Here is a 27,132-nt window from a genome sequence, read left to right as displayed (position 1 = left end):
CTGGGGAAGCGACAGGGACACAAGTCACAAAGCCAGCAAGGACGGCTGCGTTCCTGGCAAAACGCAGCCTCGCCCCTGGGATCTGGGACAGAGGGAACCTCCCTGAACGACCAGCAGTGTGGGGGGCGAACAGGAGTCTGCGCAAGCCGGGTCGCGTCCCTGGCTGTGCCTGCCGCCACGGGACCTTGAACAGGGCAGCCGGCCAGCTCGGCCTCAGTCTCCGCGTCTGCTGCGACGGAGGGACCCAGGAGCGTGGATGGTGCTCAGGGTGCGGCTGACACGCAGCGGGTCTCCGGAAAGGGCTGTGCTGCGTCTCCCTCCGGTTCTCTAAGACGATGACCCCAGAACGTAACTATCGCGGAGAACAGAAAAGCCCAGGAAACATCTTCCTACTTGCCATGGAGTCTGATTTTAAAGATGCTCAGAGCACAAGGCCCTGCTCTGTTTGATGACACGTGATGTGGGTGAGCTGGACGCCCAGTCCCGACCGACATAATGAAGACCTACTGCCATCCTGTGCCCAGAGCGGGTCTCGTCTGTGAGCGGGGACACGGGTCTGGACGGACCCCCCCCCCACACACTGTAGGACATTGAGTCTGGAAGCCCTGAACGACCAGCACTGATGTCCTGGGAGAGGCAACCCGGGGCCCGGCCACCCTGTGGTCTGTCGCTGACCACGTCCAGCTGCCTGTGGCACGTCTGTTCAACCGGCTTGCTTTATGCCCCCCAGTCACACCAGGTCTGACTCAGAAAGCAAAAGCCGGGAAGCAGCGGGCATTCCTACAACCAAACATCACAACACGGTGAGCAGACCACACTCATTCGTTCCCACTGTGCGTGGACCAGCCACGGCCTCCTCTCACTCTGCCCACGTGCGGCCCGCTAAGAAAGCACACGGCGACCTGGGTGTTTCCCGCATGGAAGTCCGCAGCACTGACATCTTACCACTAGCCTTTCCGGTGCCTGGTTCACAGTTCAACCCACAGGGAAAGCCACGATCCTTACGTGGAATTGCGCACCACCAGCCTCCTGACGCCGCGTGCAGCCCAAGCGGGGAGCGGAGGGCCGGCGCCCGACAGACAGACGTGCCCGTTTCAGGTACTCTTCCTTCACGTGCCGCTGCTTCAAGCAGTTTTTAACGGTCACTCGAATGTGAATTTGGGTATCACGCTGCCAAACATCCAGACAGGTTCTGAGATCCCGTTTGGCTCTTTATGAGCGAGACTTTGCTGAGACCGCCTAGCCCCAGGCCACGTGAGCACCAGTGCAGGGGAGCGAGCGCAGGCTGTCAGCCGTGACCTGCCAGGGCGGGTGGCTGAGGGCTCGCCTCCCATCTCAGCTCTCCTGCACCCGACTTTCTAGAATGTGCTCCTCACTGATTTCTGAAACGATGTGATCACGCACACGGGACAGCTGAGCCAGAGGAAGAGGTGGGACAGCAGGCGAGGAGACTGATGGACAGAAGGCCACAGTTGAGCCGGAATTCAGACCTCACACCTGCTCCACCCTCAGCTGGAAGGGGTTCTTGTCGTCTCCACCGGCTAAGTTCCTGCTCCACTGCCCACTGTGCGCAAGCAGCTCTGTCCACCCAGCCCACGTGCTGCCGGCTTTGGGGAGCTGCATCCCGTCTCAGGAGGGCTTTGCACAGAGCATGTAGACTCGAGCCCTGAGGTGGCTCGGGCAAGGGCCCTTCCTCTGAAGGGTTGGGCTGTCAGGACAGTGACCACCTCCCCGGTCACAAGTTCTTGTGAACTTCAGGGAAAGCCAGACGACACCTGACTTCAGCCTGTCACCTCCAACCCTCCCGCAACACAGAGAGGTGCCACGTTATGTCACCCCGTAAGAAGTCTCTCCTTGGTCTCACCGATGACCCCTGGAGCCTCCACCGTGGTCTGTTCCATCCCAGGCCCCCAGTCAGGACGCAGCAATCACGCTCCCAAGAAGAACACCAGCAAATGCGAGGACAGCTCACAGAAAGTCCGTCCTGTGAACTCGCTCAGGGTTTGTGGCCCCACAACTACCAGCTGGTGTTGATCCGATTTCGTTCTTTGCCAACGGGGCAGTTCGCCGGCTCTCAGGCGGTGCAGCAGGACAGAAAGGGGGCAAAGGTGTCTCAGGGGCATGGGCTTCAGGTGCCCCCAGGCCTCTGCGTCCCTGGGCCCGTGGTCCTCGGAACAGGACCCCTTCCTCGCGGCCTTGCCGCTTTCCCATCAGACTCACGTGCCCGCGGCAGAGGCCGGGTTGGCTGAGACACCGTGCAGCCTCTTCGCCGGCCGACAAATGTGCCCTGCTGACTGCTGGCCTCACTCAGGCTCCGTCCCCTCAGCAGGGCGACAGCAACAGGCTGTCCCAGCTCTGCCACGACCCTGCAAGGCCCAGTGCGGCAATGCCCCTGGATGCGCCCTCTGGGGCTCCACACACCCTGGCCAAACCACCCAGGGACTCAGTCCCTCCTGCTGCCAACCCCGTGTGGAAAGATGAGCTTTCTCCGCCCACCCCAGGAACTAGGATGGAGAATAAACGCACGAGACTAAAGCGCTCGGTTCACTGGACGACACTCAGGGTTTGGAAAACTGGCTCTCTGTAGGCCCTCTGTGGCAAATCTAGTGAGTACAGACCCGGCCGACAGAGGACATGTTCACGTACCCATCACCTTACCCGATCGGCACTGCACGGCGCCAGAGGGTTCTTTTGTGTAACAGTAAGTTTTTTTCTTTTCTTAAAAGACTATTTTTTTTTAAGATTTTATTTATTTATTTGGGAGAGAGCACAGCTGGGAAGGGGGAGGAATAGAGGGAGAAGCAGGCTCCCCGCTGAGCAGGGAGCCTGACGCAGGATTTGATCCCAGGACCCTGGGATCAGGACCTGAGCTGAAGGCACACGCTTCACTGACTGAGCCACCCAGGCGCCCCTAAAAATAAGTTTTCTGAGACACAAATGTCATGTTCTGACATCAAAGAGCCTGAGGAATGACGCTCGGCTTCTGGCTTCAGGAAGACAAAGTCATCTCCTGGTTCTGTTTTCCATGAGGAAATGGTCTGGTGGAGAGAGGAACCTCAGTATTTTCTTCTGAGAAGGGTCTCCAGGTCCCGTGGCACAGGCTGATAATCCGAGGGTCTGGGAGGTCACAGCCTAGCCGTCTAAGACAAGTCCCAGCAGGGCCAACAAGGCACAGGTGAGACTCCGCTCCCCTGCCCACAGCTGCACCAGCAGAAGTCCTTCTCGGTGCACACACTGCACGGACCCTCCCTGAACCACCCGGGTGGCCGCTAAAGGTTCTCCTCAGCAAAGGGGGCTGACCCGTGGTCAGCACAACCCATGACGAAACACCTCCCCTCCCAGGGACCATTACTGCAGTAACTTCCTACTCACACCATTAAAAAGGTTTCCACTACAATTAAAACGAATGGCTTATACGTCTGTCAAATGTTCAAAGGATACTTAACCTCATTCTTTCAAAGCACCACAAAGTGAAGTGGTGGCCACGGTGGGTTTTTTGCATGTTTGCGTCAGTGGCATTGGAAATGATGTGCCTGTGCTGCCAGGTGGCAGGAAGGGCGGAGGCACGTGCCCCCTGTTCAGATGGTTTTCTGGCCACTGACTCCAGGTGATCTTTTTGATGCTACTGACTACAAACCTGCGAGGGCTTCGAGCCTGAATTGAGGTCACCAGCCCTGTGCCTTTCAAATGGCCTCAACCCACTGAACTTGACACCCAGGAAAGAGAAGCATCATATGTCCCCGAGTCGGCTTTCAGGTTAACTGTAGTAGAACTAACCATGGCACCAAAGACTCACCTAGAAGAACGTGGCTATCCGTTCAATCCCTAAACCCCTCCACATTCCTCAGGTGTGAAGATCACAGGACTCAGGTTCTGAGGAAGCACTGTGTGGGGTGTCTACCGCACACCTGGAGCGCTGGCAGCAAACACCTGCAGGAATCGGGCCACTGGGGGAGGCTCTGCGGTCAGGGGTTGCAGGGTGTCCCTGACTTCCAGGGTCACCAGCTGCTCTGCCTGACACGGACGCGTGCCCGAGAGGTCAAGTATGCAACTCCCGGGTTTTGTAACCAGGAAACCAAAACAGCAACCGTCCCCCTTCATTTTCTAAGGGAACACCACATTCTCTCCTTCCATTCCAAGGAGTGGACCCTGAGGCAGCCCCCATCCGCACTGGAAGGCGAATGACCCCGCTGAGTGTCAGAGCGGCCACAGACACCCAGAAAGTTCTCTGGAAACTCTGAGCCTGGGCACATGTAAACCATGACATTTTGGAGCTAGGAGCAGGATCGCACACAGTCTGTGCCTGACAATGTGCCGAATGAAGACTGGATCAATCCAGTGCAGGGTCCAAGGGCATAACACAGAACATAACCAGTGACTGGGGGCCCACACCTCATGGCTCTCGGCTCCCCCTCCTCGGATGACATCAGACCATCTGTCTTCAGGGACCACCAATGTCAACCCTAGTAGAGTCTCCTCCCCTTGTCTCTTCCTGAAGTTTCTGTACCTTTGCTTTACTATGGAACGTCATTCACGCGGACGAAAAAACACTGATATGTGGGATATGTACAACATATGTTTCTTATACTTGACTACGCTGTAACAGCAAGATTTAGAATTACATCTGGCAAATCATAGGTGAGCACGGGACTCCACAATGTTCAAACACCAAAACATGAGCAACAACCAACACCCTATCATCTATCCAGATTTCTCATGTAATGATCCTGAGGAATGAGATAATCAAACACTGAGATACTGACAGATTACTAAACTCAATGTTCTTTTTTTTTAAATTTAGGTATAATTGACATATAACATTCTATTAGTTTCAGATGTAAAACAATGATTCAATATTTGTATACACTGCAAAATTATCACTACGAAAGAAAAGAACTTTAAAGATTTACTCTCTTGACACCCTTCAAATGTGCAGTACTATCACTGTATACAGTCACCATATACCGACTGATTTATTTAAACTGAAGTCTGTGCCTGTCCATCCCCTTCAGCCATTTCACACTCCCCACAACCACCGCCACTGGCAACCACCAATCTGTTCTATCTATGAGTTTGTTTTTTGTTTTTTAGATCCCATATTTAAGAGAAATCATATGGTGCTTGTCTTTCTCTGACTTATCTCAACTGGCATATCAAGGTCCCTCCACGTCATTGCAAATGGCAAGATCTCATCCCTTCTTATGGCTGAGTGATGGACGTGTACACCACCTTTTCTTCTCCACTCATCCACTGATGGACACTTAGGTTGTTTCCCTGTCTTGACTACTGTAAATAATGCTGCAATGAACATAGGGGTGTATATATCTTTTCAAATTAGTGTTTTCATTTTTGTTTAGAAAAATACCTACTGTAATTGCTGGATTGTACAGTAGCTCTATTCTTAATTTTTGAGGAACCTTCATATTGTTTTCCACAGTGGCTGCACCAGTTTGCATTCCTACCAACAATGCACGAGGGTTCCCTTTTCTCTACATCCTTGCTAATCCTTGCTATTTCTTATCTTTTTAATATTAGCCATTTCAAAAGGTATGAAGTGATACCTCATTGTGTGTGTGTGTTTTTTAAAGATTTTATTTATTTATCTGACAGAGAGAGAGTGAGCACAAGCAGGGGGAGTGGCAGGCGGAGGAACAGGGAGAAGCAGGCTCCCCATGTGGAACTCGATCCCAGAACCCTGGGATCATGACCTGAGCCCAAGGCAGACGTTCAACTGAGTGAGCCACTCAGGCGCCCCTCATTGTGACTTTAAATCCCATTTCCACGATGATTAGTGATGCTGCGTGTCTTTGGCCTATTGGCCGTCTATGTGTGTCCTTTGGAAAAATGTCTTTTCAGATATTCTCCCTCTTTTTTAATTGGATTGTGTCTTTTGCTATTGAGTGGTATGAATTCTAGATATATTTTGGATATTATCCCTTATCAGATACACAATTTGCAAGCATTTTCTCCCTTTCCGTAGGAATGGCACCCTGCCTTTGCCTTGTGCTGATGGCTTCCTTTGCTCTGCACGCCGTTCCACGTGTTTGCTTTTGCTTCTGTTGTCCTTGCCTTTGGTGTCAGATCTAAAAAATCACCACCAGGACTGATGTCAAGCAGCTTACTTGGAGCCCATGTTTTCTTCTAGGAGTTTATGGTTTCAGGTCTTACATTCAAGTCTCTAATCCATTCTGAGGTAACTTTTGTGTAGCGGGTAAGATAGGGGTGTAGTTTCATTCTTTTGCATGTGGCTGTCCAATTTCCCCAATGTGATTTATTAAAGAGACTGTCTTTTTCCCATTGTGTATTCTTGGATCTTTTGTCCTAAATTAATTGGCAATATATGTGTGGGTTTATTTCTGGGCTATTACATTCTACTAACCTACTATCTGTTTTTTGACAATACCGCACTGTTTTAATTACTACAGCTATGTAATGTAATTTAAAACCAGGGAGCCGGGTGTCCCCAGCTTTGTTCTTACTCAACATTGCTTTGCCTACTTGGGGTCTTCTGTGGTTCCATATAAATTTATGGAATGTTTGTTCTATTTCTGTGTACAGTGCCATTGGAATTTTAATATTCAGATTGCACTGAATCTGTAGATTGCTTTGGGTAATATGGACATTTTAACAATATTATTTCTCCCAATTCATAAGCATGGAATATCTTTCCATTTGTGTCTTCCTCAATTTCTTTCATCAATGTCTTATGATTTTCAGAGTATAGGTCTTTCTTCCCTTTGGTTAAATTTATTCCTAGGTATTTTACTCTTTTTGACGTAAGTATTAATGGGATTGTTTTCTTAATTTCTCTGGTTGTTCACTGTTAACATATAGAAATGAAATCAATTCTTATATGTTGATTTTCTGCCCTACAACTTTACTCAATTCGCTGAATAATCGGAATAGTTTTTTTGTAGAGTCTTCTAAAATCATGTCATCCTCAAATAGAGATCGTTTCACCTCTTCCTTAACAATCTGGATGCCACTTACATCTTTTTCTTGCCTAACTACTCTGGCTAGGACTTCCAATTCTATGTTGAATAGAAGTGGCGAGAAGAAAAATTTTCAGCTTTTCACAAGTGAGTGAAAGGTTAGCTGTGGGCTTGTCATACATGGCCTTTATTATTTTGAAGCGTATTCCCTCTAGCTTCACTTTGCTGAGTTTTTTTTTAAATCAAAAATGAATGTTGACAAATAGACATTTCTCTGAAGAAGACATACAGATGACCAACAGACACATGAAAAGATGCTCACCACCACTGATCACCAGGGAAATGCAAACCAAAACCACAATGAGATACCACCTCACACTTGTCAGAATGGCTAAAATAAAAAACACAAGAAACAACAGGTGTTGGCGAGGATGTGGAGAAAGGGGAAACCTTCTTGTACTGTGGGTAGGAATGCAAACTGGTGCGGCCACTCTGGAAAACAGTATGGAGGTTCCTCAAAAAGTTAAAAATAGAATTACCCTACCATCCAGCAGTTGCACTAGTAAATATTTACCCAAAGAATACAAAAATACTAATTCAAAGGGATACATGCACCCTGATGTCTAAAGCAGCATTATCCACAAAAGCCAAATTATGGAAACAGCCCAGATGTCCATCAACTGATGAATGGATAAAGAAGATATGGTATATATAATGGAATATTATTCAGCCATCAGAAAGAATGAAATCTTGCCATTTGCAACAACATGGATGGAGCTAGAGAGTATTATGCTGAGTGAAATAAGTCAGTCAGAGAAAGACAAAGACCATATGACTCAATCATATGTGTAATTTAAGAAACAAAACAAATGAGCAAAGGTGGGAAAAAGAGGCAAACCGAGAAACAGGCTCTTAAGTGTAGAGAACACACTGATGGTTGGGGAGGGGGGTGCTGGAGTATGGGTGAGATGTGAGACAGGTGATGAGGATGAAGAAGTTTACTTGCTTTGATGAGCACCAGGTGTTGTACGGGACTGTTGCATCACTACACTGTACACCTGAAAGTAATGTAACTCTGCATGTTAACTAGCTAGAATTTGAAAAAAAACGTAAAAAAATTTTTGAATGTTGCCAATGCTTCTCCTGTATCTATGATCATATGATTAACCTTCATTTTGTTAATGTGGCGTGTCACACTGATTCATGAATGTTGGCCCATCCACGCATCCCTGAACTAAATCCCACTAAATAATGGAATATGATCATTTTAATATATTATTGCATTCCGTTTGCTAATATTTGGTTGAGGATTTTTGCATGTATGTTCATCAGGGATATTGGCCTGTAATTTTGTTTACTTATGGCGTCCTTATCTGGTATTGGTATCAGGGTAAAGCTGCCTTGTAAAATGAGTTTGGAAGCTTCCCTTCCTCTCAATGTTTTGGAAGAGTCTGAGAAGGATAGGTATTAAATCTGTTTGAATGTTTGGTGGAATTCACCAGTGAAGCCCTCCGGTCCTGGATTTCTGTTTGCTGGAGGTTGCTGATCAGAGCCACTCTTCTTACTACTAACCGGTATTCAGATATTCTAGCTCTTCATGACTCGGCCTTGGAGAGTGAAGGTATACAGGAACTGGGGTCCAATGTGTTGGCATACGGTTGTTCCCAGGAGTCTCTCATAACCCTTTGTCCTTCTCTGGTGTCGGCTGTCACTTGTTTCATTTCTGATTATATTGGAGACCTGTCCTCTTGTTTCCTTGCTGAGTCCAGCTGAAAGGGTATCAACCTCGCTTATCTTTTGAAAGAACCAGCTTCTTAGTGCCATTGATTTTTCTCCCCTAGTCTCGTTATAGTCTCTATTTCATTTATTCCCACGATGATCTTTGTTCCTTCCTTCTACTAACTCTGGGCTTCATTTGCTCTTTTTCTAGTTCCTTGAGGTTTAAGTTTAGATTATTAGACATTTTTCTCATGGACTAAGGTAGACCTGTATCACTATGACCTTCCTTCTTAGAACCACTTCTTCTGAATTTACAGATTTTGTATGTTCTTTTTTTTTTTTAAACTGGTCTCAAGCTGTTCTTTTTTTTTTTTTCCCCCCACCTTTTCCTTTGAGCTCCTCATTGACTCACTGGTTGTTCAGTAGCACGTTGTTTAATCTCCACATATTTGTGAATTTCCCAGTTTTCTTCATGTAACTGATTTCTAGTTTCATACCACTGTGGGTCAGAAAAGATGCTTGATAGGATTTCACTCTTCTTAAATTTACTGAGACTTGCTTTGTGGCCTAACATGGGATCTATCCTGGAGAACATTCCAAATGCCCTTGAGAAGAATGTGTAACCTGTTGCTTACGGATGGAATGTTCTACATAAATTAAGTCCACTGGTGTAGTGGGATATCAAAGTCCCCTACTACTGCTGTACTGCATTTCTCCCTTTAGGTCTATTAATATTTGCTTTATATATTTAGGTGCTCCTATGCTGGGTACGTAAATGTTTACAAATGTTATGTCGTCTTCGTGGATTGATCCCTTTATCATTATGTAATCCCCCTTTTTGTCTCTTGTTAACAGTCTTTGTTGTAAAGTCTATTTTGTCTGGTGTAACTACAGCTCTTCCTCTTTCTTCCCATTTGCACTTCCATGGAATATCTTTCTGCAACCCTTCACTTCAGCCTCTGTGTGTCCTTGGGTCTGAAGTGAGTCTCTTGAAGGCAGCATAAGGATTGCTCTTGCTTTTTTCCCATTGACTCACTCTTTGTCTTTTGATTAGAGAATTTAGTCCTTCTACATTTGAAGTAACTCCTGATAAGTAGATTCCTATTGCCATTTTGTTAATTATTTTCTGGCTTGTTTTCGGTAGGGCCTCTCTGTCCCTTTGTTCCTCTCTTTTTCCTTTGTGATTTGATGACTTTGTTTGGTGTTACACTTAGATTCCTTTCCCTTTATATTCCGTGTCTCTACTAGAGGTGTTTGCTTGTTGGTCACCGTAAGGTTCACATACAACAGTCTACACACACACACACACACACACACACACACATGTGTGTGTGTATCTTAGTCTATTTTAATTTGATAGCAACTTAAGTGTGAACATACTCTAAAACTGACTTTACCTGCCCTCCTCCTATTTAATGTTTTCATATCACACTTACATCTTTTTACTTTGTGTATTCCTTAACTAAGTATTGGAGTTTTCATGATTTTTACTACTTTTGTCTTTTTAACCTTCTAAGTTTTAGTTTTATTAAGTAATTAATCCATTACCTTTACTCTACATTGACCTTTACCAGTGAGATTTATACTCTGATTTATTTTCTTGTTACTAATCAATGCCCTCTCTTTTCAGCTTAAAGAAGTCCCTTAACATTTCTCATAGGGCCTGTTTAGCGGTGATGAAGTCCTTGAGGTTTTGCTTGTCTGGAAAACCATCCCTCCTTCAATTCTGAATGACAGAATTGTCACCGTTGGGCAAAGCATCCTTGATGGTAGGTTTTCTTTTCAGCACTTTGAATATATCCAGCTGCTCCCTTCTGGCCCACAAGGTTTCTGCTGAAAAATTTGCTGAGAGCCTTAGCAGTTTCCTTGTATGTAACACATTGTTTTTCTCCTGCTGCTTTTAAGATTCTCTCATTAACATTTGACATTTTAATTATAATGTGTCTTGCTGTGAACTCTTTGGATTCATCTTACTGTCAGCTCCCCAGGCTCCCTGGACCTGGATGTCTGTTTCTTTCCCTAGGTTAGGGATGTTTCTGCTATTAGTTCTGCAATCACATTTTCTGCCCCTCTCTCTTTCCCCTCCTTCTGAGACTCCCTAATATGAATGCTGTTCCACCTGATGTTGTCCTACAGGTCCCTGAAGTGATCTTAACTTAAAATAAATTGATTTCGTTTCTTTTTGCTGCTCTGTGTGAGGTCTACTGTCCTGTCTTCTTGATCACTGATGCTTTCTTCTGCTTCATCGAGTGGGAACTTCCCAGGGCATTCTTCAGTTCGGTTATGTTATTGTTTTTTTTTTTTTTTTTTTAAGATTTTATTTATTTGACAGAGACAGCCAGCGAGAGAGGGAACACAAGCAGGGGGAGTGGGAGAGGAAGAAGCAGGCTCATAGCGGAAGAGCCTGATGTGGGGCTCGATCCCATAATGCCGGGATCACGCCCTGTGCCGAAGGCAGACGCTTAACCGCTGTGCCACCCAGGCGCCCCGGTTATGTTATTCTTAAGCTCTGTGACTCCTGTCTGGTATTCCCTCTGTTTTCCATCTCCTTGTTGAAGTTCCCACTGTGTTCATCCATTCTTCTCTGGAGTTCAGTGACTGTCTTTATGACCATTACTTTGAACTACTTATCAGGTAAATTACTTGTCTCCACTTCATTAAGGTTTTCTCTTGTTCTTTTTTCTGAAACAAATTCCTCTGTGTCTTCATTTTGTTTGACTCTGTACTAAGGGGAGCAGCCACCTCTCCCAGTGTCTCCGTGCAAGTGATGACTCTTCACATGCAGCCTGGTCCTTGGTTGTCTCTTGAACTTTTCTGATTCTCTAAGCAGCCAGATTTATTCCTGATATGTTCCCATTGTTGAGGGTGTACCAAGACCCGTCCACATTCCAAAGGGAGGAATCTACTGAGCACCCAGTTTCAGGCTGACCAGAAGCCAGGTTCTTAGGCAGCAGCTTTCAATGTACGTTAATATATACAGTCCTGTGGGATCACCATCATAACCCTGCTGGCCTCCAGACCAGGACGTCTGGAGGGTCTCCTGGGCTACAGTTCCAAGCATCAGGGCTCCAGATGAGTGTATAGCTTCTTTCTGGGAGGTGCCCATGAGCTATAGCAAGGTCAAGGGAGAGTGCGAAGTTGTCCCCCATCTGTGTTTCTTGAGAGTCCCTCCGTAGTCTCCAAATGTGTGCCAAACCTGAAGCCTGTGCCTCATGCTGCAGCCCCAGGACAAGTAAATAGACCTTGATCACAGACAGACTGGGCATGTGTTTCAGGGTGCTGTCCGTGCAGTGCCCTGGGGTGGCCAACTGTCAAGAACTCTCTCCAAGTGATACAGTCCTGTGGGGCCCAGATGTGCAAGCCCCCGGGCTACCAGAGCCAGGCATGCATGGGTGTTCCCCGTGTGGTCTGTGTGCACCTGCCAGCTCTAGCAAGGCACCAGGAGAGTGTGGGGCTGTGGCGTGCACACTGGCTTCACTGATGCAGCAGGCGTGCACGGGGGCCTGGGTACACCTGGTGGCTTTAGCAGAGCCACAGTACCAAGGTAGAAGCAAAGCGCAAAAATGGTGCATATCTGTGCCTCTGTCCCCAGAGAGTCCCCACCCTGCCCCTCTGGAAGATGCTCTAAGATTAGCAAATGACTCTTCTTCACACAGAGCGCAATCACTTTTCAAACTGCTCCTTTTGCACGGGGCCGTGGGACAAGTGAGTTGAGCGTGAGCTCCATGAGGATGCTGGACGCAAGCACTAATGTTTACAAAGGCAGGTGTCTGGGGAGCTCATCTCCCTGGTGCAGGCTCCAAGGATTGGAATGTCTGACTTTGGGCACAAAACCCTCACTCCAGGAGAGTGCTCCAAATTTGTGAGATCCTTCCCACGTGTGGGTTGCAGTGCAGGGGTGGGGCGTTTGGTGAGACAGCATCTCTGCCTCTCCCACTGCCCTCACTTTACGTGAAGGAGCTGATCAGCTCGTTTTCAGGTCTTTTTTTAGAGGGAGTTGTTCCAGATGTAGCTGTAGATGTGGGCTGACCACGGGAAGAGGTGAGCTCCGCATCTTCCTGCACCACCGTCTTGCACGGCCCCCATCAGCGCTCTGTTACCATCGCCCAGAAGCTCCACCCCCGGGGAGCTGCCCATGCTAAATCCTGCCGCTGAGGTGTGCTTGTCAGGAACTGTTCCCTCTACCAACACGGCTGACGAAAACCTGCACAGAGCCTCAGAAACAACAAAAACATCTCTGTGCTTCTTGATCCACATCCTGCTGAAATGAAAAGCCATTTAAAAAACAGCCGCCTACGTATTCTGACCTCACAACAGAACGTTCCACTGCGGCCGAGCCTGACACTCCCCAGTGGTGACAGGCCTGACTAACCACACGCTCTTTACCTTTCTTGTGAGTGGGACTTCAATGGGCACAGGAACAACTTCGGCCAGCAGGCAGCCGTAGAAGGCCACCATGGACGCAGCAGGGTCATTGTTGGGGAACACCAGCGCCACCTGCATGGACACAGAGCGGGAGGGATTAACCATCCAATTGATGCCACCAGCTTTCAAAATACCAAAGAGGGAGGCAAATCGCCACAGTCTGCAGGGCTCACGCTCTAAGTAAGAATAGAGTCTGGAGCGAAAATTAGGTGTGTACCGGATAATACCTTTCGGTAATTAACATGTACTCTTCCCTTAATGTATGCGGAGCTGCACACGTTACTGACGGTCATCTAGAATCGCCCAGGGATATAGCCATCCCGACTGTTTGCACATCACCTTCCCTACCGTGCACCTTTGCTCACTGTGAGCCATCATGGGGCAACACCACCTTCTTCTCACCGTTCTCCTGGGCTCAGCAGGTGCTCCCTCGTGTGCCCACGTGGCCTTCGCCAGTGTGCTTCCTCCCGAGGGCGGGCTGACAGTCCCAGGTGGACCCACACAGGACTCTGCTCTGGTCCCAGGCCAGTATTAGCCCCTCTGGGCCTTAGTTTTCCTACCTGTGTCCTAGTGTCGTGAGGAAGGTCACCTGAGAAGGCGGTAAGGGCTCAGCGTGAGGCCCGGCGCACGGCTGCAGACGTGAACGTTAACCAGCCTGGACCTCACACAGGAGGCTTCCGTGAACGCCCGCTCCCCTGTTCTACCCACTGCCTTCCCACGCGGCCTCGGGAGTGGAGGGCGCAATTCGCATGGAGTTATCCAAGTTGGGTCACTTTAAATCCCCACGGATAGTGTGATTTTTAAACTACGTTGCTGATAGCCCTGAGGCTGTCTTAATGATGAATGACTTTTCCACAGGATGGCTTGTGATGACTCTTCCTTACATCAAGCACTTTCGTTCCCCTTGCCTATTTACCTGTGTTTTCACACGTGCCCTAAAATCACGATGAATTTTAAATATATCTGATAGCATTAACTCTCACACCTGACGCAAAGACTTGATGTAATTTCTGTTTTGTTTTTATTGCCAGTTAGTGTTTTATGCACATTTGTCAAAACTTTCCTTTATGTTGGCACCTACTATCCCACAAATACGTCATCCAACGTAAGTGTCCGTGCAGCTCGTCTGCCGTGGACCCCGTCTGCCATGGACCCCGTCTGCCGTGGACCCCGTCGGCCGTGGACCCAAACTTGCTTCTCTGTCGCTGTGGCTCCTCCAGGGGCAGCCTTTCCCGTTGTCTCGTTCAGGAAGCCTCCTTGGGCAAACCGTAGCCATCCTACGTCCACACTCCCCGCTCTGCTCTGCGGAACCCCACGCCCATGCCAGCCTGTCACTCCCGCACACCGGTCCCGCGTCCGTGTTGCTCTCCTCCCCGCAGACAACTGTTTGCTGCGTGATCATAAGCTCACAGGCCCCATGATTTAAGGTGCAGAGATCACTTCTGCATTACCTCACTCGGGAGTTTAACCAGTTTTTTCTCCAATAATATCCTACCTAGCAGTTATTAGTTTTGCCATGAACAGCTGGATAAGACGCTCTATCTCAATATTTAAGAAATCAAATTGGCACAAAGGGATTCAGACTGCAGGTGGGAACAGAACGGGCCACATCTTAAATTTGGCCATGTTGGAAATTTTGCCACACAGGAGAGCTGCTGGAAAAAAAATTAAGTTTGGGATTAACTGAAGGTTTCCTTTCTCTATGGCATTCCTGCAGTTGATTAAAACTGGCAAAATGAGAGACCAAAGCCCTGTAAGGCCAGTAACAGCCATCCCGCAGTACTGATGAACTGTGTTTGAGAAACCCTGAGAAGTGACTTATTCTGTCCCAGCCAGAGGGCAGGCAACCATTAGCAGGACCTTCCAGAAGGAATAAGAGGGTTTATTTGTACGTCTCTGAGGTTTATCTTAGCCCCAGGTGTCCTGCCTTCAACTGGTAGGCTGAGGTCACAGCACCTGCTGTTAGATCTGCAGTCGGCAAAGCAACAATATTCAAGTGAGAGTTCGCAAGTTTCCCGAGAACCACGGCCACGGGCTCCTCTCCCTGAGACAGACCAAGAAGTCTGAGGGAGTCGTTCCAGCTGCAGTAAAAACACAGAAGACGTCGAGCTTCCATCCAAAGCTGACGGCTGCACCTGTTCCTAAGGGACCAGGTAAACACGGACTCGTCTTCCTAAAGCACCTGTCCGGGAGGGGCGTCCTCACCCGTAGCAGAGAACCGGGAGCAACACAGTGACACTGCCAGCCCAGACCCGTCCTGTATGTGCAATCCGGGGCTGGAACCAGCCCAGCTCGGTCAGGTGAACACCGGCCTGACCTGGGATTTCAAACGCTGCGGCCGTGTCGCTGCGGCTCGTGCTGACGGTGCTACGTGACATAACCCTGCAGAGCTGTGCTAAGTAGGATGAAATGCCACGTGCCACCGTAACGTAAACACAGACAGAACATAAAACTGGACATTATTCTCTCTCTCAGCAACATCAGAGTAATGGACAGAAGGGGTCAGACACCTGAAGACTCAGAGTAAAACGGGAAAGTTTTTGTTGTTGTTTGGTGTTGCCATTTCAAGACGGGAAGCCCTCCTTCCATTTCCGAACCAGTCACACGCCCCGTCTTGCCGGTGGCTCCGCAGTGACCCCCCGCAGCCCACACACTCGGGGGTCTGGTTCTCATAAAGCCACGCAGCCCCCTCCACTCCCTGCTCCACGTGTTCCTCTGAGGATTCACCAGACCTGGTTACCCACGGGGCACGGCAGCAGCCCAGACGCGGAGGCGCATCCCCAGCATCTGCGAGTCCCCAGCATCTGCGAGTCCCACCTCGTTAGATCGATTCCTCCTGCTTCAGCCCGCCCGCGGCTCCCCCGCGCCAGGGGCGGCCGCACCCCCGCTTGTGCACGGCACACCTTCCTGCCTCGGCTCCTTCCACGCCGGCCTGCAAGCTGGCTTCTCTCTGGGAAGACTTCTCAGGTGGCGGGCTCCTCCCGAATGAGAAAGCTCACTCTCTCCCCTTCCCAGACAGCGCATCTCCCACTGCTATGCCTCCTTGGGGCCCCTTTCACTCTCCCACTTATAGACACGCTAATTATCACTAACGTGTCTGTATACGCTTTCATACTGCAAGCATCTTCCTATCTTCCGACGCTCCCACCACACATCCCAAAACACTATTCAGCTTAGGCACATAAATGCCTTTGAAAGGCCCAAGGTAATTCCCCAAACTGCGTTAATAAGGTCACCCACATGAAAAATGTCTAAATTTTTTTGTCAAAGACTGAATATGCTCATTATTCTGGGGAAAACTACGTTTTATTCAAAAGTCATTTTGAAAGAGGGTAAAAAATTCTGTTTATTGCAACAGAAGGTTGTGATCCATTGACGGCTATCGTCACGTTTGTTTAATTAAAGCACGGATATGCACGTGCCCGACGCTAACCACACGATGATGTTTAACAGAACTGAGAAGAGTAGCTCCCCTCACACAATTCACATCAGCCTTTGCCGAGAAACCTCCTTGCACAGTTTATTCTGTCAAAACCGGGTCCCCCAATTCCTCCTGGCATCTTAGCTGAACAGACGTGCTTTGCTGTGTCCTCGTTATTGTCAGGGAACTTCAACAGTCTGGAGCCACACAGAACTTTTAACGAGTCACTCGACCGAGAGCCTAAGACTGTCCAGCAAACTGGAGCTGAGGGGGACATCGCATTACAACGGACCGTCTCAGCTATTTCCAAACGCACGGCTCAGTGGCAGTAAGGACCTCCGTCCCGCCGTGCAGCCCCCACCATCCAGAACCAGCCCCAGGATTCTCGCTTCCTCGAAGCGCCAGTTCCCCAGCCCCTCCCCCAGCCCCGGCCCAGCCTCTCCTCCTCCCCCAACCCCTCCCTCCAGCCCCCTTGCTTCTGTCCCCTAGAATTTCACTGGCCTAAGCATCTGCTACGTTGGCCCTGGTGGCTGCCTCGTTTCACGTAGCATAAAACCCCCCAGGCCCACCCAGGGTTTGGTGTCCTTTTTAGGGCTGCGTGATAGTCCTGCGTGTACACGCTCCGTTTCTCCGCTTATCTGTCCACGGACACTTGAGTTACTTCCCCCGTTTGGTTTTGTAAATAACGCTGCTCTGAATACTGGCGTAGACGTACTTCTCAAGCCCCTGCTTTCACTTCTTCGGGAAGGGGAGGGAGCCTGCTGGATCACGTGGTAGTTCTGGGTGAGCTGCCCAGGGCACCCCAGACCGTTTTCCAGCGGCCGCACCAGGGACGTCCCCACCGGCAGCGCCGAGGTTCCCGTCTCCTCCTTCTTGCCGCCGTGCCGACGTGCTGTGTCACGGCGGTTTTACCAGACTCGTCCCCGAACGAGCAGGGGTGTGGAGCATCTTTTCAGGTGCTTCCTGGCCTCCCGCACAGCTTCTCTGGGGAAGTGTCTATTCAGGTCCTCTGCCCGTTTCTTAACCTTCTATTTTTGGGTGTTGCTGAACTGCAGTTTTGTTTACATGTTCTGGAGGCTAAGCTCTTCCCAGATACAGGATTTGTAGAAACGTCTTCTCCCGTCCCGTAGGCTGCCTCTCACTCTCGGTAGCGTCCTGCCGCACAGAGGGGTTACTCTGATTTATGTTTTCATTTCTGTTGCCTGTGTTTTCAGCGTCACCTAAGAAATCACGGCCACATCCTGTGTGATGAAGCTTTCCCCCATGTTTTATTCTAATGGCTTTATCGTTTTTGTTCTTGAGTCTTTGATCCATTGTGAGTTAATTTTTTACTCGATGGTATAAAGGTTCGACTTTCTCCTTCTGCTTGTGGGTGCCCAGTTTCCCAGCACCATTTGTTGAAGAGACTGTCCTTGCCCTTTCCACGTCCTAGCATTCTTAATGAAAACCATCCCCCCCCCCCCCCACGCGAGGGTTTCTCTCTGGGCTCTCTACTCCACCGTCTACACGTCTGTCTTCACGTCAGTAATGCACCGTGTTGAGGACCGTAGCTTTGTAGCAAGGTTTACGATCAGGAAGTGGTGAGACCTATCACTGACAGTTAAAAGCCAGAGGTTAAACCTGTTTAATAAAAAAAAACGTCAAGATTCGCAGCCCACCACACAAGGCTGTGGCAATCTTTTAAAAAATTCCTCATGATGGGCCCATTTCTCTATAATATCTTAAGTAAATTGCAGCTTGTGTTTGTTGGTTTGGTGCTTGGCAGTATTTTTACGAAATTCAATTAGAGTTCTTTGGGCCTAGGTAGGGTAACTCAGTGTTGGGGCTGAAGGTACAAAGCAGCAAAGGGGGAAAAGGTGCAACATTTGAAAGCAAGAAAACCTGGTTCTAAGCCCAGCCCCACACCTAAATTGGGCTATAAAGCTGGACAAGGTTATTAAGTGCTCTGGGTATAACACTGCAATAGATATACTAACATCCACTCTCTATAACTTATCAAGTAAGGATAAAAATTTGCTTATCAACAAAAGACAGTAGCCTCTGTACAGAAATCTAACACCGGGAACGGAATGGGACCAGCAACGTGCTGCCAAGACGGTCAGGCTCACCGGCGAACACAAGCACAGTTTTACAATCGCTGTCCTGCCCGCGCAGGTAGAGGGCACAGCGACATCAGGACCGTGGCTGGAGGACAGGCTCCGGGCTCTGACGGGCATGGACGTGAGTGCTGGCTGAGCCACTTCCTAGGTACATGCCTTCCCCGATGTGACACTTGACCTCGCCAGTCCGAGTGTCCTCACGGATAAAACGGGAGGACTCCAGCTTAGCTCATGGCATTGCTGGGGAGGTTAATGACATCTTGTGCAATTAATCCTAATTCTCAGTTAACGTAACAAAGCCTGATCTAGGACCATTAGCATTAGGGGACACTGAACCGTGGGACTTCCGACAGCAGGTGTCTTTGCTGCACAGGACCGATGATCTGCAGATGTAGTAACTTAACGAGCACTTACCCGGTCTCCAGGTCGTACCATCGGTTCTTGCTTTGTACCTAATTTATGCAGGATGTTGTAAGCAACCTTCATACTTCTTGTCCACAGTTTGCCTATTAATATAAATGACAAAGACACAAGTAAGCGGACACGTGCATTTTCAGCTACGTGTCAATGTGCACATTAAACCGGAGAGAGTACAAGTTTATTTTAAGCCTTCCAGTTATCCTGCGTCCCTGGAATCAGGAAGGAAAATGCGAGCCACAGCTCTGATTCATGAAGTCTGAGAAGCCTCAACACTGGAATAAGGTACTGATACAAATACTCTCTGCGTGCAAATAGCTCCAGCAGAGCCACAGGAAACTTACCATCACAGAAGCTGTAGGGGAAGGTTTCCAGGGAGTAAAGCAGGGCAGGGATCACAGCAAGAGCGCCTACTGCTGATTAGCATTATGCAAAATGACACATCTCCTCCGTTAGCAGGTCCTAGCTCACATGACCGTAATGCACGCAAAGGACTGGGACACACTTTGTACGGCCTGCCCTCTCCCTCCCCAAGTCCTGAGTTTCTCTGCATCCAACCTTCCTAGCCTCAGAGCGTCACGATTTTTGGAGAGGAATGCTGGAACTTAAAGATGGTACTAAGTATTCTGAGCTGAAGTTTTGAACTCCGGGAAAAAAAAGGACCACAAAGCTGGATTTTATAAAACCAGGATTTAAAAAAACCACAGAAGAAAGAATGGACAGCTTTGAAGAATCTGCAACTTTCCCGTCCTGCCCCCATCCCAGTGCTGGATGCTCCCTCAGCGTGACCCAGGCGGGGACACAGCCTGAGACGGAATATAATGACTCTGAAATCCAACATGACGTCTCAGACACACAAAGGTCCTTCACGATGTCAGCTTCCACGCGCGTTAGGAAGCCGGCAAGGCTTTAGACATTTTGTTAATGTGATCGTAACAACAGTTAGGAGCAACTTTAACTTTCCCATAAATCACTGTTTTAATCTTTTCCCTATTTTAAATGTAAAAGCTAAATTTGGAAGTTTTTTGTTTATAACATTTGTTTTGAATGAAAAAAAAAGCTGAATTTATTTCACATTGGATTTTGCAGCAATCCAAATTAGGGTTATATTGTTTATCTACCACAAGATTTATCAACTTGTCTCCCCCTTAGTGATTAGGGGACAAACAGAATGTTTTATCTTGATTTCTCTAAGTCCTAGGGTATTTCTAGTTTACAGAATGTGCTCAACACATGTTTCTTTGTTTCATTAATGTCCTAGGCAATCCATAAAAAGCACAAAATTACGCTATGCCTCCACCCTCTTCTCTAGCTCCTTCTCAGCACTGCAGCCCTCAGGACTGGCTGCCTTACAAGTACTTGGTATTTTGTTGGGAGATCATATATTTTCCAAAAAACAGTCACTAGGTAGGGGAGCTGGGGTGGACGTTAGTTAAGCGTCCAACTCTTGATTTCAGCTCAGGTCATGGTCTCATGGGTCATGGGATCAAGCCGAGGGTTGGGTGCCATGCTCAGAGGGAAGTCTGCTTGGGATTCTCTCTCTCCCTGTCCCTCTGACCCTCCCCTGACTCACGCTCATGCGTGTGCGCACGCTCTCTCGCTCTAAAATAAATAAACCTTTTTAAAAAAAAGTCACTAGCTATTAGAAATTACTCAGTGATTTTTTCTTCTAAAGAAAACACAAATATTTTGTGCCTTAGGAACAATATTAAGGAATGATAGTTGAATAAACAATTACAATCAATTTGTTGTAACTGAAAAACTCAATGCGCTGTGTATGAACAAATCAGTTACACTCAAACGATTAGCACCATTATGTTTTGTTAAAGTTCCAACTTCATTCTCAGTTTGGAATATTAACTTTGATGTCATCATACATTCATAAAAAAGCCAGTTTACAACCAAGAGCTTGACATGCGCAACACACTTTTGGCAAAATACTAGAAACATACTTGATGTTTTTCAAGGAGAAAAATAAAAAGTTGCTGATTTGAGTGAAAGGAGATACAACGGTTCTTCACTGATTTATAAAGGTGGAAGAAAAAAATTCCCACCCAGAAGAGTTCCTGGGAAAGTGATCATTCAGAGTGGAAGGACAGATAAAACGTTTTCGTACGAGCAAACGCTAACAGACTTTATCACCACTAAATCGCACTTATAAGAAACGTTAAAGGGACTTCTTCAAGCTGAAAAGAAAGGGCGATAATTAGTAACAAGAAAAACATGAACGTATAAATCCCACTAGTGAAGTAAATATATAGAAAGGGAGTGGACTCTATAAAGCTGGTATAAAGGTTAAAGGACAAAAGTAGTAAATAGGGTTATACAAGATAAAAAGATGTAAACTGTGACATGAGGAACATAAATGTGGGCAGGGGGAGTAAAAATGTACAGGTTTAGAATGTGCTCGAACATAAGTTGTTATGACCTTAAAATAGACTTATAAAAATAAGCTGTTATATGTAAGTGTCATGGTAACCACCAAGGAAACACTTCTGGCAGATCCACAAAATATAAAGAAATCTAAGTGTAACGCTAAAGAAAATCATCAAGTCACAAAGGAAAAGAAGAAAAAAGGAACAGAGTGGCCCTACAAAAACAATCAGAAAACAATTACCAAAATGGCAGTAAGTACTACTTACCAGCAATTACTTCAAATGTAGAAGGACTAAATTCTCTACACAAAAGACACAGAGTGGGTCAAAGGGAAGAAAACAAGAACAATTGATATGCTGCCTACAAGAGACTCACTTCAGACGTAAGGACACACCAAGATGAAAGTGAAGGGATGCAGAAAGATATTCCATGCAAATGGTAAAAAAAAAAAAAAAAAGAGCTGGGGTAGCAATACTTATATCAGACAAAACACAATTTACAACAAAGAGTGTAATAAAAGACAAAGAGGGGAATTACATAATGATAAAGGGATCAATCCACTAAGATGACATAACATTTCTAAATACCCAACATAGAAGCACCTAAATATATAAATCAAATATTAATAGCCCTAAAGGGAGAAATTAACAGCAATACAATAATAGTAGGGAACTTTAAAACCCCACTTACATCAATGGATAAATCATCCAGACAGAAAATCAGTAAGGAAACAGTAGCCTTGAACAAGACATTAGACCAGATGGACTTAATTTATGTAGAACACTCCATCCATAAGCAACAGAATGCACATCATTCTCAACTGCACCTGAAACATTCTCCGGATCATACACTAGGTCATAAAAAAAGTCTCAATAAATTCAAGAAGACTGAAATCATATTAAGCATCGTTTCTGACCTATAGTGGTAATAGACTAGAAATCAATTATAAGAAGAAAACTGGAAAATTCACAAATACATGGAGATTAAACAACATGCTACTAAACAACCAGTGTGTCAACAAAGAAATCGAAGAAGAAATTAAAAATACTTTTAGACAAATGAAAATGGAAATACGACATGCCAAAACTTATGGTTAGTAGCAAAAGTAGATTTAAGATAGAAGTACTTGGCAATACAGACCTGCCTCAAGAAACAAGAAAAATCTCCAATAAACAACCTGACCTTATGATTTAAGGAACTAGGAAAAAAACTAATGAAACCCAAGTTAGTAGAAAGAAGGAAATAACAAAGATCAGAGCAGAGCTAAATGAAATAGAGACTAAAAAGACAAAAGAAAAGATCAACAAAACCAAGAGCTGGTTCTTTGAAAACAAAACAAAACAAAACCGACAACCTTTAGTTAGACTCACCAAGAAAAAAGGAGAGTGGACTCAAAATCAGAAATGAAAGAGAAGTTACAACTGACACCACAGAAATACAAAGGATCACAAGAGACTACCATGAGCAGTTACATGCCAACACACTGGCCAAGCTGGAAGAAATGAATAAATCCAGAAACCAATAATCTTCCAACAATGAACCATGAGGAAGCATAAAATCTGAATAGAATGATTAAGAGTAAGGAGATTTAATCAGTAATTAAAAACCTCCCTATGAACAGAAATCCACAAACAGAAGGCTTTCCTGGTGAATTCTACCAAATAGTCAAAGATTTAATACCTATCCTTCTCAAATTCTTCCAAAAAAAAAAAAAAAATGAGAGAAGGGAATGATTTCAAACTCATTTTATGAAGCCAGCATTACCCTGATACCAAAACCAGACAAAGACATCATAAAAACAAACAAAACAAAACCCAAAAGCCCCCCAAAACAACCAAAAGACCCCAGGCCCATATTCTTGATAAATATAGATGCAAAATTCTTCAATGAAATACTAGCAAACCAAATTCAACAATACATTAAAAGGATCACATACCACGATCAAGTGGCATTTATTCCAGGGACACATGGATGGTCCAACATCAACACATCAATCAACATGATACATCACGTTAACAAAATGAATAAAAATCCTATGTCCATATGTGCAGAAAAAGCATTTAACAAAATTCAACATCTTCTTTTGATGAGAAACTCTCAACAAAGTGAATATAGAGGGAACATACCTCAGTATAATAAAGGCCTTATACTACAAACCCACAGCTAATATACCCTGAAACCAGGAGCAAGACAAGGATGCCCAGTCTCACCACTGTTATTCAACATAGTACTAGAAGTCCTAGCCAAAGTAATTAGGCAAGAAAAAGACATAAAAGGTATCCATATTGGAAAGGAAAACGTAAAATGGTCTCTACTTGAGGATTACATAATTTTATATATAGAAAACCCTAAAGATGCCCCCAAAACAAAAAACAAAAAACAACAAAAAACCCCAACAACCCCCACAACCAAACTGTTAGAACTAATCAATGAATTGAGTAAAGCTGCAGAGTGCAAAATCAATATACAAAAATTGACTGCATTTCTATATGCTAACAATAAACTATCAGAGAAATTAAGAAAACATTTATAGTTACATCAAAAAGAATAAAATAGCTAGGAATAATTTTAATCAGGGAGGTGAAAGGTGTATACACTGTAAATGATATGACATTGATGAAAGAGTGAGGAAGACAAGAACAAATGTGAAGACATTCCATGCTCATGGACTGGAAGAAGTAATATTGTTACGTGTCCTTATTACCCAAAGCAATCTACAGATTCAGTGCCATCGCTACCAAAATTCCTACGGCATTTTGCACAGAACTAGAACAAGGAACCCTAACATTTGTACAGAACCACAAAGACCCCAAAAAGCCAAAGTAATCTTGAGTAAGAGGAGAAAGCTAGGGGCACCCGGCTCCCTGATTTTAAACTATATTACAAAGCTAAGGTAATTAAAACACTGTGGCACTGGCAGTAAACAGATCAGTGGAACAAGGAGCCCAGAAATAAACCCATTCTTACATGGTCAACTAAGGAGGCAAGAATACACAATGGGGGAAAGGCAGTCCCTTCAATAAAAATAAATGGCAGTGGGAAAACTGGACAGGCACATGTAGCAGGATGAAACTAAACCACTATCTTACACCATAAAAAGTAACTTAAAATGAATGACAAACTTGAACATAAGACTTGAAACCATAAATCTCCTAGAAGAAAACACAGATGCTAAGCTCCTCGGTATCAGTCTTAGTGATGATTTTTTTGGATATGACACCAAAAGCAAAAATAAGCAAGTGGAACCACATTAAATTAAAAAGCTTTTGCACAGCAAAGGAAACCATCAACATAATGAAAAAGCAAATTACAGATATTGCAAATCATTTATCCAATAAGGGGTTAATATCAAAAATATATAAAGAACTCCTACAACTTAATAGCAAAAAACGAATCTGATTTAAAAATGGGCAGAGGAAGTGAATAGATATTTTTCCAAAGAAGGCATCCAGATGGCCAAGAGCACATGACAAGATGCTCAACATCACTTATCATCAGGGAGATTAAATCAGAATCACTGAGATATCACCTCACACCTGTCAGAACGGGTAGTATCCAAAAAACAAGACATAACAAATTCAGGGGAAGATGTGGAGAAAGGGAAACCCTTGTGCACTGCTGGTGGGAATGCAAACTGGTGCAGCCACTCTGGAAAATAGTATGGAGGTTACTCAAGAAGTTAAAAATACAGCTGCCCTACAACCCAGCAATCCCACTTCTGGGTATTTATCCAAAGTAAATAAAAACACTAACTTGAAAAGATCTCTGAACCCCATGTTCACTGCAGCATTATTTATAATAGCGAAGATATGGAAGCTACCTAAGTGTCCATCAATGGATGGGTGGATAAAGGGCATGTGGTGTATACAGACAATGCAATATTACTCAGCCATAATAAGGAATTAAATCTTGCCATGTGTGAGACCATGGATGGACTTGGAGGCATCATGCTAAGTGAAAGGTAAGACAGAGAAAAACAAATACCTTATGATCTCACTTATTTGTAGACCCTAGAAACCAAGCTCATAGATACACAGAAAACAGACTGGTGCTTCCAGAGGTGGGGGAGAGAGGGAGAAATGGGTGAAGGGCGCCAAAGGTACAAACCTCCAGTTATAAGTCATGAGATGTACGTATCGGATGGTGACTGTGGTTAACACCAGTTAACAATAATACTGTATTCTATATTTGAAAGGTGGGGATTGAACATGAAGTTCCAACAGATTTTGGCAAGTTAAACTGGTATTTGAACTGGGAAAACAGATATTGAGACTCTAAGATAGCCACGTGTATACAGGAAAAGAAGAGAGATGTAGACATGACGTCCCTAATGTCTTATTACATATTGAAGTTCCAATTGGATTTCTGTGACGAGCATGCACTTGTAAGAAGAGTGTAGCTCTGAGGACTGTGGCAGGTGGGTGAGGAAGGGCTGTCAGAGCTCACACGCTGCCCAGCAGCTGGGACGCCTATGCCCTGCGGAGACAGCCCGAGAAACACCTCGCCAACAATGCAGAACACGAAGGATAGAGAAAGGCTCCCCAGTGCTGTTCGAGCTCAAGCATCTAAATGTTCCAAAATATCTGGAGCAAAAGCCAAGTCATAGATGACAGTGGAAGGGAGAAGGAAGAAGAGGGAGGGAGAGAGCTGCCTAGTAGTAACGCACACTGCAGCAACGCAGAGGAACGTGCAGCTGTCTCACTGAGAATGGACGAAGCGGAGAACCACGAGAAGGAAAGGAGTTCCTTAGCATGATTTCTTCTTAGTGATGGAAGATGGTGAAATACCCTGGTTCTCCCGTGTGCACGTTATTTATATGGGTAAATGGAGAAGAAGGCTGTTTCTACGGGGCTGTTTACAACCTTTACCCACCACGTGTATTTCCTGTCAAAGATCCCAAGTTGCTCAGCCGGGAGTTCTGCTACCCGGGGCTTTGCAGGAAGCTACACGTGAGAGCTGAAGGTGAACTACGATACTGAAAATCGTCTGGAGCTACGTGGTACTAGAACTATGTTATTCAATGAACTTTTCTCGGCGTCTTTGCAGCAACACCCGATGACTATAGGTTCACGTATTTTAGTGTTTCTATACATAAAGCACTTTTCCACGGTTTTTCTTGAATTAGCCAACACTTCCCTTTTACATCCGATAAACTATTATCTTGTTTTTGGAAATGCATTGCTTTCTCACATTCCTTTAACAAGTGAAAACCAAGATTGACCCATAGCATATGCCTAGTATAGAGGAATAAAATGCAACAAAATACAGATGATTTAAATGCAGGAGTTGTGATGCCGGGGTGTAGACACACACGTCCCAAATTTTCACAGATAACTTTCGGTCTGCATCCCACACCTCAGTTAATCATAACCTCACAAGAAGGGAAAGTCGCACTCCTCTGCTCACACTCCCTCAGTCGAGGGCTGTCCCTCTGACTAGACCCCCAGTCCGGGGAATGGTGTCTCAGCTTCAATGCCCTGCCTTGGCACTGAGCTGCTGCGTACTCAGGGCCCCGCATGCCCCACTGAACGCTTGCTGGCTGACAGGTGAGTGCTCTGTGGGTCCGAGAAGCCCCGTAGGTGGCGGGGGGCCCTGGACGACTCAGCTAAGGAGAAGCCATTCCAACCACACACCAGCTCCCAGGCTGCACCTGGCAAGAGAGGAGGGTCACGAAGGAAAGTCGCCATCTGTTTGACTGAATAAAACCTGTCTCCAAAGAGTATAATGAAAAAACCAAGCTTAT

The 27,132-nt window shown here is 46.1% G+C and overlaps 1 protein-coding gene across 6 annotated transcripts in view; it reads right to left on the bottom strand.

Annotated features, from left to right (window-relative positions):
• Window positions 1-27,132, bottom strand: part of DIP2C (disco interacting protein 2 homolog C) — a 395,318-nt gene that overhangs the window by 103,778 nt on the left and 264,408 nt on the right. For all 6 annotated transcript variants that reach the window (XM_026478673.4, XM_026478674.4, XM_026478675.4 and 3 more), the window contains 2 exons: window positions 19,011-19,102; window positions 13,038-13,148 (listed from right to left, as the gene is read on the bottom strand). In XM_026478673.4, the coding sequence (XP_026334458.2) occupies window positions 13,038-13,148; window positions 19,011-19,102 (203 nt within the window). The remainder of the gene's footprint in view (window positions 1-13,037; window positions 13,149-19,010; window positions 19,103-27,132) is intronic.

The sequence above is a fragment of the Ursus arctos genome, unplaced genomic scaffold, assembly GCF_023065955.2.
Source record: "Ursus arctos isolate Adak ecotype North America unplaced genomic scaffold, UrsArc2.0 scaffold_30, whole genome shotgun sequence".
Classification (NCBI taxonomy): domain Eukaryota; kingdom Metazoa; phylum Chordata; class Mammalia; order Carnivora; family Ursidae; genus Ursus; species Ursus arctos.
Note: the sequence above shows the minus strand (reverse complement) of the source record. Positions and strands in the feature narration are given on the sequence as shown.